The sequence below is a fragment of the Nilaparvata lugens genome, chromosome 6 (assembly GCF_014356525.2).
Source record: "Nilaparvata lugens isolate BPH chromosome 6, ASM1435652v1, whole genome shotgun sequence".
In the NCBI taxonomy this organism is placed as follows: domain Eukaryota; kingdom Metazoa; phylum Arthropoda; class Insecta; order Hemiptera; family Delphacidae; genus Nilaparvata; species Nilaparvata lugens.
The window spans coordinates 22,059,056-22,073,018 of NC_052509.1; the positions used below are offsets into that span (position 1 = coordinate 22,059,056).

Sequence of the window (13,963 nt, forward strand, 5' to 3'; positions counted from 1 at the left end):
GTGAAAATCGTTAGAGCCGTTTTCGAGATCCGTAAAACATAAATAACCAGATATAAAAATAACCAGATATATACAGAAATTGCTCGCTTAATATACTAGGATACATAGATAAATGCCCTTTTGTTTACACTTTACAATAATAAAAGTGATGTGGGCGAAGTTAAGGCAATAAGAGCACCCTCTTCCACTCAACCAACAAGATTCGAAAATAAGTAGAGAATACAAAGAACAAATTATAAGGCACAACAACCCCAACAATGATTTCATAGACGAAGCTTGTCCATCCATGTATTTACCCTGTGAAACCTCGTATATTGTTTTCATACTGCTTCATGTTGATTTTATTTCTGAAATAAATTTATAGAAATACAGTAAAAGAGAATGCGAAGCATGAAACTGCTCTATCTTATTAAGGTAGCCCAGTAACCCCTATCCAATAGCCCCCTTATGGTCTGACTTCCCAACGACTAAATGTCTGACTCCTATCTATTCACTGGAAAGCTAGCTTACTGTTTGGATTTTATTCTACAAGGTGTGTAGATTGTTTAGGTATCTCGATGTGCTTTCCTTATGATAACCCAATAATATTCAACTTTCAATCTAACAAAATAATCCACAAATTCTATCCAGGCATTTATTGTAAAACCTCACATAATATACTGTAGGGATTATCCTTTGAGATGGTCTGGAATAAGTAGAATGTACAGATTTTCAATCCAGTTTCCAAACCCTAAATACCTTCTGTTGTTAAGGTGAACGTTTTGAATTTGTTCATTGTTGTGCTCTGCTTTTGTGTTGAGTGTGCTAATGCTTTAATTTGGCTGGATTTCTGTGATGTACTAATGTTTTTGTTTCGACCAACTCGATGATGTAAATAAATAATGTTGATTTTATAATTATATCTGTAAGGTTAGAGCCTGTCGGGTAGCAAACTGTCGCGTCAATTCAGCAGCAAATGCAACAGCAGTTGTCACAAATTCTGACTTCCGCTACACTATGCAGCGTGTACGGTCACTTATCGGCAGTAAAAGTTAGCAGGAGAAAAATGCTGCCAAAATGCATCTGAACAACTGTCATTATATTTCATTTAGCTCATTTTGCGCTACATTTTACTTGAACAATCTGCGACAGATTACTGCCTGTCTGGCCATAACCTTTAACGGTGGAATTTTTCGCTTTTTCTGTGTGTTGCTTTATGTGCTCTGCAGTTTATCAGTGTTGTGTTTCAGGTTTTACACTTCATAAATTTTAAATCATAAATATTTTATTCTAATGTTTGTTATGCATGCTCCTTATAGTTCCAGCTTGTGTCCTTTATTGTAAAATGCAATATAACACAATATTTTGAAGTTGAATCTTATTTGTAAAATGTAGATATAAATTGCTCATATATTCATTGAAAAACAAATCGCTACAGTTGCCACAACAATACATCATACATTAGTGGTGAAGGCTACTATTATTTATCGGAAAATTAAAAATCTAAGTACCTTTTTTTAAACTTTTATTCACAACATGTTTCAAGATTATTCACCACACAAAATCATCCATTATATTGCTACAAAAAAAGATAAATAAAAAATAATAATAATATCTTGAATGAAGCGATTATATGAAGTTTGGAGTTCGAATTACAAACGAAGGGTATTTCAATGTTAGTGATTGATTCTAGGGTCAATTCTCGGGATAGGCCAAGTAGCATCCTTTCTTTAATATTGTAGATTAACGTTATCATTATAGCTTGTAGCCTTTCCAAGAAATTGATAATATCTATTGTGGTATTATTATGCTGTTTTTTAATGCAAGGTTTTTGCTTCTTTGCATGCTGTTTGCCTACTTGTTATTTTTTTATTTATTGTACGGTATCTGATCCAATGACCAATAATTAATATTCATTCAATTAATGTTTTCAACTTTTTAGAAAATCATTCAATTTATACATCAATTGTTGTTGCCTATTCGAGAATCCTAATCGGTACTGTATCATAAACATTAGTCTCTTGGCATTGCAATATTTGTTTTTCAAAACTTTATCATCCTTGAAATTTCCTTAAATTAATAAATGAAACAATAATACCGTACAATTGATGTGAAACTCTAAATAAAATTTGAAGCCAGTATTGAGGGTTTTCATCCAGTTATACTATATTATCCAGTAAAAAAATACTACGTTTGAAGTTGGCTTCTTGTTGTTATTTATTTTTAAGATTAAAAAAGGAAAATTGTACGTGATGAGCCTGTAATTATGACTGTCCCAATGAGATTGTATATTTTTACAAGCAAAACATATCATTTCTCATTTCATATCGCGTTGAATGTTACTTTTATTGATTTTTCTAATTGACAATTTTTCAGTTGACTCCTGATGGAAAGGCAAGGAATGGTGTTGCCAATGAACCCGCTCCATCCCCAGAAAAACCAAAGGTAACACTATAAATGTTTTCATATTAATATTTCATTTCAAATAAACTATGTTTCATTATAAATATATAATTGAAACAAATACAATTTATCAAATTTACAGCCAGCCAGGTCAAACATTGTTATGGCCGGTAAACAGATAACCGCACCGAGCCCGCGCCGTGGTACGGCCGAGTGTCGGACGTACTACGGCGAGTGAGAAAACAAATGCTTTCTAACGTATAGGGACACATACTACCGCGCCGTCACCGACTAGTTCAGTCTACTTTTTGACGGTGACGGTGCGTGCTCGTTTTACATCGACAGTGAAAAACTTATAGAAGAGGTACGGAATTTCCCAGTTTTGTACGATCAAAGTGATGAGGAATATGGTTGAACGGAAAATTGAGTTAAACCAAAAGTAAAAGTAGAACCAAATGAGTTAAGCCAAAGGTATAATAGACATAATATAATGAATAATAAAATAAACAACCAAAAGTATAAAAGAAGGAACCCTGACTGTGTCTTAAATTTTAAACTAATTACGTTTAGATACATAAGGCAGAAGATAACAATTTTATTGCTGATATATATTAAGATAAGATAATATTTTTATTCAACACAGTACACTTTATAATATACAGATGAATAACGTCAGGTCTTAATAAGTAAAAATAATAAGTACACAATAAAAAGCACACATGGAAGACTAGAGTAGGCCTACCTACAAACTATGCTACCTTCTATCACTAAAATCCTTCACACTGTAGTAGGCTTGTGAAACCAGGAATTTATACACTTTACTCTTGAAAATTTTTATATCAGACAAGGACTGCAGCTCGGTAGGTAAGTCGTTAAACAACTTAGCTCCAATATAAGAGGGCATTTTCTCGTACAGCTGCAGTCGGTGTTGTCTCAAAGACAGTTTATTCCTCCCTCAGGTGTTATAAGTGTGGATATCAGCAATTGTATTCAGATCAGATAAATGCTTATGAGTAAAAATTAACAGTTTGAAGATATAAATTGATGGTAGCGTAAGTATATTCAAGTCCACAAAAGCCTCCCTACACGAATCATTAAACCCAAGACCAGCCAGGTAGCGGATTGCTCTTTTTTGAAGCTTGAATATAGCAACCTTTGGAAGTGAATATTTGGACACCCACCCCACAATTCAATACCATATGCTGCATGGGAAACAAATAAGGCAAAATAAACCATTCTTGAAATGGATAAAGGTACTAATTTCACCATATTTCTTAATACAAATAAGCCTTTGCTTAATCTATTTAGTAATTTTTCGACGTGCGAATCCCATGCAAGTTTTGAATCTATCTCTAGACCGAGTAGATTAACAGAATCTGTATTTTCAACAGGATCACAGCCGATGTATAGCTTGGGCTCTATATGGCTATGTCTAAGGCTGAAATTTATTAGTCGACTTTTTCTCGAGTTTACTGAGAGGGAAAGTGAATTGAAATATTGAACTAAACTGTTGGATAATAGATTATATTTTTTCTCGAGTTCCTCTAAACTAAAATCGGAAAAAATTAAGGAGGTGTCATCTGCGTATAATGTGAGTTTATTTTGTGGAACTGCTAAGGAAATATCATTTATATACAGAATGAGAAGGAGAGGTCCCAAGATAGAACCTTGAGGCACTCCTGACGTGATACATTTTTGTATACCAGCACTATTTACGATACATGACCGATTGTGGTATTGTTATGCACCGAAATATTATACCAGCACTATGATTCTCATCTTCTGTGTCTACATGTAATTAGTTTAAAATTGAAAAATATGAATTTAAATCGGATGTAACAAGTTTTAATAGTGTTATGCTATTAAAAATAGTTTAACACATTTAGAAATCAGACCACAGTGCACTACAGAACTGAGACACTGCTGACGCTCGGATGTCGCACGGATATGTGTGTTCTCCTACCACCATCACCGTGTCGCGGGCTTAGCTCGGCCGTACCACGGCGCGGGCTCGGTGCGGTTATGTGTCCCGGCCTTTGTCTAAAAATCTTTGTAGCCTTTTGTCTAAAAATCAGGCCTACATTAAAATATGTATATTCTTGTAAAAATAATAATACGTCAATTAAATGAAAATGCCTGTCATTCTTGTTAAAATCATTTTTTATGACTTTGTATAAATTTATGGAATCCATTCTTATATCAATAAATTCCATATTCCTCATTCTCTCTTCTGCTTCAATTAAAATTAATTTCTTATTAAAATCTTTATTGGCAAATAAACAAAGAATCACTATTGCAAAAAGAAAAGATACAATTACGACCCTTATTTTAATTTTAAAATTGCACTGTATAACTTATAATAAGACTTTTATTGTGAAATAAAATTTCAATGAGTCTTGAGCTTGAGTTGATTACTGATCCAACCGTGATGAGTGGCTAGCTTTCTAACCCTTTGCTATTTAATCAAACATACATTGAAGCATATACATTTAATTTCTTGAAATAATATCTTGAATATTGAAAACAGTTAGATAATATTTCAAATTACGTTAGTGACTAACTAGGTCGATGTTTCTTTTTATAGTAGCAAAATATGATTCATTTATGAAATTTGCATTTCAGATCGATCATTGCGGCGACGATGAAGATACATTTTTCGATGTGTTGTCGAGGTTCCAGTCGGAGCGAATGGATGACCAGCGTTGTTCTCTGGCTCTTCCCAGTGATAACAAGCAAAATGCAAATCCAGTTCTGCCACCATCCGTTCACGTAAACAACGGTAAAAACATGTATTGATAATTTTGAATTTTTTAATTGTCAATAGATTTTATACATTTTAGCAATGTCATTCTTTTGAATGTTCTCCAGGTTTAGGATGAAACTTGGGATCTCCCTTATTTTAAATTCTCATTTCGTATGGAAATGAATCACAATGTATATCACAGGCAACTAAAACTGCACCAAGTCGATGATCATTGCACCAATACTCATTGCAGTTGAGAAATAATATGGATTCTTACATGAGACACCAACCAGTAAAGACAACTTTCGGGTTTACTTACAGAGTATACTATAGTGTGGGAGTATTCTGTATTGAGTACCCTCCTTTACTAATATTCCACTTAAAAACTGTATTTTACAATTAACTTTTAATCGTTATAAATCTTATTAGGGTACATCTCTATAACTCTATTATACTCTAATACTCCTATACTCTATAATACCCTCTATAACCTATAACTCTATACTCTAATACGACTATTTCAGATCATTGACGTAGAATGTATTATTTCCTCAACTACTATCAACTTGGTTGCTCAATCAGACAATAAAATTTTCTCGATTAAGAGTACAATACAGTATTGAAATTAATAGAAATTTATATTTGTATCATTTTTCTATTTTATAAATTCTTCACTTTCAATGTTTTATATATTCCCTTCTGTCAAACTTTTACTCCAGTTAAATATGTTTTTGTAATATTTCTACTTAAAATTCATTGATTTAATATTTCGTATGCACGAAATTTAACAGAAAGAAACAACCGGTTCAGCCAAAAACGCTGTCGTTCCCAGATTTTGTATTAGAAATAGTTGGAAAAAAGGCTATGTTTTTTATCATTTTTTAGTGCAGTTTTCAGTCAAAAATAAAATCGGATAGAATGAATGCCTTTATGTGTCTTAATAGGCTACATGTTGATTAATAAGAGTGATTGTTTTGTTTAAAGGCGAGGTGCAAGAAGACCTGCTAGACCTGATAGTGGGCATGCAGAGCAAGCGCATGGACGAGCAACGCGTGGAGCTGCCGCATCTGCCGGGCCTGTGCCCGCCGGGGGGCGGGGTGACTGGGGCGGGGGCGGCTGGGGCGCAGGGGGGCTTTGCCACCCCCGATGAGGGCTTCCTGGAGCTGCTGGTGCGATGCCAGGGCGCGAGGCTGGAGGATCAGCGCAGTCTGCCGCCGCAGCCCGACAAGGAATCTACTTTGGACAGTCCGCCCTCTCTTTCGCCCGCCACAGGCACTGGTGCCACTGTCCCCGACGAAGACTTCTTCTCGCTGATCATGCGCCTGCAGTCGGGACGCATGGAGGACCAGCGAGCCACTGTGCCCGCCCCACCGCCTCAGCGCCGCCACAACAACTAAACCCGATAACTCTCACTTTGGTTGCATTCAACGGTAGCCTTCTGACGTTCAAATAAGTGAGACGAAAAGTAAGACCCATAGGGGATCAGAAGTTGGCTGAAGAATCAACTTACGCGATCTCTGATGGCAAAAATTCCCCATGGAAAGTTCACATCTTCTCCATGGAAGCGCTAGCATTCAAACTTATGTCAAAAAATGTTTAAACAAGTTAATCCAGAGTGAGATTATTTGTACATTTGAAATTAGACGCTCAGTCTCTGACACCTAATATACACACCAAATCTTCTAACTCGAAAGCACTAGCGTTCAAACTTCTGATCCCCTATAACACAGAAGCTAAGAATAATTATTTCTATAGCCTACTAAAAATTCTTGATGACCTGAAAAACAATAATTGAATTTATAGTTTCAAAATTTATAATTTCTAGTAGGCTATGTTATTTCTAACAAAGAAACTTCATTATAAACAACAAATATATATTTCGCTGATTTTATTGATTTCGTGTTATGGGGGGGGGGGCTCGTTTATCTCCGTGGTGCATTTCATGGCTCAAGACCTCTGGCCAGAATCTAACTTTACCATTATGACTGAGAACCCTTATTACCCATAAAAAACTGTAGTTTCGCCTTCTAGTCGACATAATCCAATAGCAACTCACTTTTCTCGGACTGCTAAAACAGATGGACAATTTAAAATCCAAAATTTATCAAATCGGTCAGAGTAGAGTGAACAGCATATTATTGGCTTATACTGACAATATGGTGGGACTAGAAGTTTAGATTCGTATCTGGGTGAGATTCTGTAGTCAATGATAGTTAATTATTAACAGCTGGCCATTATAGGTCTTTAGCCATGAAATTCACAATACCATAGCCACCTCTATTAGCGGTGGCTATGACAATACCAATACCTACTATTACTTCTAAGTAATAGTAGGTATTGACAATACCCATAGTGCGATGCCATACATTTTCATCAATAGTAGGTATTGAAATCGCGCCAATTATCATAACATTAGTTCATCATTGGTTTCGTCACATTGTTTTATTAATATTAATTTGTGTCGAATCATCGCCGAGTTTCTGATCATATAATATGTTGAGTCATGTATCACACCAGTGGTACCTTGGAGAATTTAACTGTTATGGCTATTTCCTATTTTCTCCTTTTTGTAAAAAATTCTCTTGATTTCCTAGTGCCAAAACTAAATCCAATCTTCGATTCAGAAAGAAAATTAAAATTGTGCCAAAACTACCCCAACATATTGGTCAGCTATTGTACAATTATTAGAAAGTGAATCTTTGTATAATAATGAACCAGGGGTGGAAGATAATGTTGAAGTTCTTCTTATTCGTTCCAAAAACAATCTTTTTGACGTTTCGAAAAATTCTATTCCTGGTCTGGGGTTTCCGTTTGGTATGATGATGATTAATGAAACATTTAATTCAACCTTATTTTAAAATGATACTATGTAAATTAAATATTTAGGTTTTGCAATTAAAAAAGTAAATGATATTTAGGAGAATGAGTGAAATATATCTTTGTAGTATTTGTTAGTTTGTATCTTAGATGTTATAATGTTTTTCGTAACAATGAGAATTGCAACCAAAATTGAGAAAATTATCGGTAACCAAAAACTATTCACAATGCCAAATCTTGATAATATATTGTTTGAATTTATTCTTCATAAGCAATTGGTTTTATACGCAGAATTTCCCTCGAAATCAATTTAGTTTAATTTAGGATAAAATGATTAATAATAAAAATAGATTAATCATTATCTTAGTTGTAGTACAGTATTACCTTTTAATAATTTCTTTGAAAAAGCTATACAAATCGATCAATAACTTCACTTCATAGATTCTTTCTCTGTAATTTTAGTTATTTACTTGTAATTATTTTAACTTATATATTCCTTGCTTAAATCATTCCTTACTATCATTCTTCATTGCACATTAAATTTTATTTATTCCATCTATCTTTTATTAATTATTCTATTATATACAAACGATCCTTCTTGGAGGATAATAATATATATTTTAAACCTTATCTTGAGTGGCGCATTGTGAGTATAATTATTATAGTGCGTCACTATTACGGCACCGTTCCATTGGGGGGCCAAAATATGACATATTTTATGAAGATTAGGGATTGAAGTTAAACTATTGTTACTGCTTGATTGAAATTTGAGGGCAGTGATATTGGCTCTCAATAGGAACTGTATTTTCTAATGTAAATTTAAGATCGTTATTATGAGTTGGTCTAGTTACTAGATTCCAAATTAGAAGCTTTAAATTTCTCAATGTGCCAATTCATTGATTCATTTCGATGCAAGAAATATCCAGTATTTTCAATGTACCGAATGAAAGGATATTAACATATTTTCAAATTATTAAACATCAGCGAATACTCCACTTTATGCCATATTTTATCTCATTCTTAGAACTGTACAACATTGTCAACATACATAATAATTTTCCTTTGCAATTATAATTATCACACTTCCTTGGCAGATCAAGTATTGTAGATTTATTTTTAAATATGTGCCATCACGTATATTCATTTTTTATTTTAAAAAGCATGAAATTATAGATGACTAGAATCAGATTTTTATTCGAATTGGCCATAATCATGCCTAGTCGAGTTTATTCTCAAATCTATCATGGAAGCCATATTTTACTCAGTCGTGAACACTGAAACCTAGATAGTTCTACTCTAGTTATATCAGTAATGTAATTGTGTTTCTATCAATATCTTACTTTGAAAAATTAGAGAAATATGTTTGGAAACTAGAATGTAAAACTTGAGTTTAGATGTTACATGCAATAACATTTATATTAATTTCAAAATTTATTTGAATCGTGTGCAAGTCTCGAAACTATTATAATGCAATGTTTGAATATTAAAGAATTTTCATTATTCTAGTATTAATAACCTATTTATTTTTGTAAATGCTTGTATTTGAGAAAATATAGATAAATAATTGAAGCTATCGTTTATATAGGTAGTATTAATAAGGTTGAAGAATAATTATTTTTGTATGATATTTTGGTGAAAAAGCTGGATGTTTTTAACTAGCTCAATGTTTATTGAATTTATCAGGTTTCTCTGCTTTCAGCTTTTATTAAATGTTAGTATTTCCTAAAATATAAAATCAATTTTTGCTTTTCTGCTCAATAGGCTTCAATTCATTAAGGTTTTCTGTAGCATAATTATTTTCTTGAATGCTCAATTTCTTCCTTTGAATGGTGCACTACCTCTTAATATTTCTAGATCTATCAATAGTTTTCTATATTTCATTATCTTTCAATATACATTTCGATTTAAGCATTTAAACACCAAACTGGTGCTGTAAAGTCTATTAATTATGCTTGTTAACGTCATCATGAAATATGATTATTTTTTAATGACTCAATAATGTTATTATAATTCAATCACTACGAATATTATTACACTAAAGTATATATATGAAGAATATAGATATATTATCGTGTTATGTATCAACTTATACTATACCAGTTGTTTGCACAATTATTATTATTGGCATTATGTTTCAATGAAATGTTATTGAAATTTGTTGAGCTAAAATTTGAATTTCTATCAATTGAAAGAGATAGCCAACTGTGATATTCTCCTTATCGAACATCTTTCATTTAAAGTTGTCCTGTTAGTTTCTGTGATCACTGTATCAAATAACTCCTTATGTTCAAGAAAATCTCACAATAAATTTAAAGAGTTTCTTGAGCAGCTTCAATTTTGGAAGTCATATTATGATGCAACACCAAAAAACAATAACTTTTATGCAATTTAATGGAATTGTCATTTATGTGATTATATCTCACCTTCTGTGTAATATTTTCTGCAAGGAAACATTTTTAAATCTTCCAACGTTAGTAGACAGGTACTAACTGTACTGTACTAAACAGTACTGTCTACTAATTTTGGAAATCTTCGTTCTTCAAAATGAATAAAACAATTTTCAAGTGTAGTTCTACCACAAAACGAAAATTCTACATAATTACATCCAAATATATTTATTACTCTAATATTGATGTATATGTATAGTAATAATGTATTCCATCTATATTATGAAAGGTGTAAATATATTATGCTAAAGTATTCAATTTTAAATAATCTTCAGCACCAATAAATAGTGCTGAATAACTCATATTATTATAGAACGTGAAGGTATGAGTATAATAATGAATAGAATTATTTGCATGGAATTGATTTATTAGTAAAATTTAGAAAAACTACGGGTAGGTTATTTGATTTATTTACTATTAATTATTATGATAAAATTAAAAGAAGAACTTGATTCTGTTATCGCAAGGTTCTGTTAATTGCACAACATTCTGCAATCCAAAGTTAGGATTGGAATTCTATTATTCATCCCAAACAAGATGATTCCAATATCATAGTATTCCTTTTCCTCTATCATTGGAATGGGGACAAATTTCCTTCCAATATGTAAATAAAAACGATACCATGATTTTTTTCAACTATTACTGAAAACCCTTTCAATCAAATCTTAATATTTTTTTAATTATTCTATAAAATTTTTGTTGATGTTCTCAGTGATATTTAATTCTAGTATTTATCATTCGAAAATTTGTTTTTTGTTGTTGATTAATTAACATTCCGTGTAGCTCCCAGATAATGCTGGTATTCCATATAGATTTAGACGAAAGTAGTTTTAAAATTTATTTCTGATTCAATTTCATCCTAATATTTGCAGCTACTGAACCTGATCTTATTAATATAATGTGCCATATTATTGTCTGTTTCGTGTAATATTGTGTATTCTTTATGATACCTGATTTAATAAAATTATTATAACCCTTTGATATTGTTGAGATAATTATCTCTCATTAGTGATCCAATCAAGATTTCTTATGGATTCCTGTTGCTCGTAATTACTAGTTTATGTAAGAATTTTACATAGTTTTAATCAATTGAAATTGAAGCCCACTTAGCTTTGAATCTAAGCAAATTCAGTTCATAAGCTAATTATAGTTTTTTTTTATTTAATGGCTTTGAGGTCTCTGGTGGGTCCAACTGTGTTTTCTACCTGAAGGTAGACAATGCAACAGGTTGATGGGATTGGAAAGGGTACTCCTATTAGATGGCAATATTTCTTCATCCTTTTTCATTCTTCCTTCATCTTTTTCCAATTTTTCTATAATAGTTTGAAAGTTTGACCGTCTTCTTGACTTTGAGCCTTCATTGTTGCTGTTGACTGTAGAGCGCACGTTTTGAAGTAGATATTTTGTCTACCCATAAAACGTACGTACCGGTCGTATTATTCAACCCCGTACACTGGCCGGTATAAAACTGCTATAAAATTACACTACAAACTCTCATTACACCAAAAAATTCTTATTTCGAATCAAACCTTGAGTTTCAGTACGTAGTATAGTTAATTTGACGAGAAAATGAATCAAAAGCATTAAGAAATCATGCTCTCTAGAGATCATCTGTCTACGGCACACAGATAATATTTTACTTTTACCATAGATACACATAATCGTTTACATCCTCACCGATAAAGAATCAACTCAAAAGCATAGTTAGTAATCGTCATAATCATGATAATATAATTATATTCATTTATTTTCGTAAGCTGTGTAATTTCGTATCAGTGAGTAAAGATAGATTAGGGGTCTTTGTAATAACACTAGTAATAATATTATTACTATCACAGTCCTCAAACTCCTAAATCCATAGGTGCACTTGCCAATACGCATGTGTAGTCTAGTACTCCACATTATTCCAAATCGTGCTCTCTTTAGATGACAAATTACCTTTGGGTCCAACTTTCATATCAGCCACCAACAATGGGCATTCATACACCTAGGAACAATAGCCGAAACTTACCAACAACATGTTGCCCTGTCTACTAAAGGTAAAATAAACTTGGACCCATTACAGACCTTGAAGCCCAATTTAATAATCCTGTAATTTCCATTTCTTCAGGTTTCAAATTCAGGAATTAGGAATTTGTTGAGGAACTTCATTCATGAATAGTTTTATATTAATGGTGCTCAATGCCTCAAAATTACTGAAAAATCAGTTTCTTGCTTCTAATCAAATGTTTGAATAATTCCAAGAAGTAGTTGTTGATTCCAACTAATAGTAAAATTATGGTTACTTTGGGTTGCTAAAACAGAGATTTTTGTTTCATCGTAATTTCAATGAATTGACCTTTTAATCCTGGCCCGTGGTATTTCATCATGCATTTGAAAGTTAGTAAAACTCCACCAAAATTATTCATCTATAAGCAATTCGAGAGATAATAGAATCAATGTGATTCAGCTAAGCAATTATTCTATGTTTTTGTTAAAAGGTAGCATATTTTGCTAGATCAGACATTATTATTGATGTGATACGTAAAGTAGTTTTTCAAAATGTATTGTAGAAAAATTGTCCTTTATCTTCAATAACTGACACCTGTATAATACCAAAACAACAGGCGACTATCACAGAAATTATGGATGTTACAATCATAGCATACTATATATTGCAATACAGTAGCAATACTTGTAGCTGTAGACCACAGTACTAGTTGATATCAACTAGTACTTATATTATTACAGGAATGTAGTTGACATTTGGTGTGACTGATTGTAAAAATGAATTCGAATTAAGCTGGATGGAGCTATTACAGTAATAACATCAAAATCTGTGTTCAGCTACAAAATTATCAATTATTCTGATGTTTGGCTACTTCTGAGGTGAAATCTGATGACTAACGAAATATATCTTCTGTATGATAGCACTGAATAGAGTAAGATACATATCTGTCATGATCTGTAAAATATATACATAGTTCACAATATTTTAGTTTAGAACTTTATTTCTTTAGAGGTATTAATCATAATATTAAATCTGTCCAGCTATTTTATAATGTATATTTTATATAAATGTTTTTTTTTTCAGTTATTCTACCCATAAAAATTATATGAAATAAATCATACAACAATGAATGCAGCGGTTTTTATTGTAATTTTCCTGTAACTTTTTCTGATTAGTGCATCAATTACTATTATTGTGAGAGGAATCACTGAAAGAGTTTTCTAGTAATCCATTGAATAGTTGAGCGGCAACGGGTATGAAGCCAACTACGTTTACTTGATGTGCTATTCTTTCTGCTACCCTAATACATTCCTAAAATCCTCCATGTTGTTATTAAATAATTTTAAGCATATTAGATTTTTTTAGAACTCATATCTCATATTTCTAATAAACTATTAACGTCATCTCTAAAATGAAAATTAGAATAACTTTACTAGTTTATTAGAAATAAATATCACCAGATTGTTGAAAATGAATTTCTCTATTTATCAATAGAAAAGTAAATATTTTTTATAAAAGCTTATGCAGACCTGGACCGGGAGACCTAAGGCTGCTAGGCACACACCTATTGACATTAGTCAAGAA

The 13,963-nt window shown here is 32.2% G+C and overlaps 1 protein-coding gene across 3 annotated transcripts in view; it reads left to right on the forward strand.

Moving 5' to 3' along the window:
• Nucleotides 1–13,509, forward strand: part of LOC111049936 (G-protein-signaling modulator 2) — a 28,686-nt gene extending 15,177 nt beyond the window's left edge. For all 3 annotated transcript variants that reach the window (XM_039430439.1, XM_039430440.1, XM_039430441.1), the window contains 3 exons: nt 2,356–2,424; nt 5,005–5,161; nt 6,110–13,509. In XM_039430439.1, the coding sequence (XP_039286373.1) occupies nt 2,356–2,424; nt 5,005–5,161; nt 6,110–6,522 (639 nt within the window). In that variant the 3' untranslated portion in view covers nt 6,523–13,509. The remainder of the gene's footprint in view (nt 1–2,355; nt 2,425–5,004; nt 5,162–6,109) is intronic.
• The last annotated feature ends 454 nt before the right edge of the window (nt 13,510–13,963 follow it).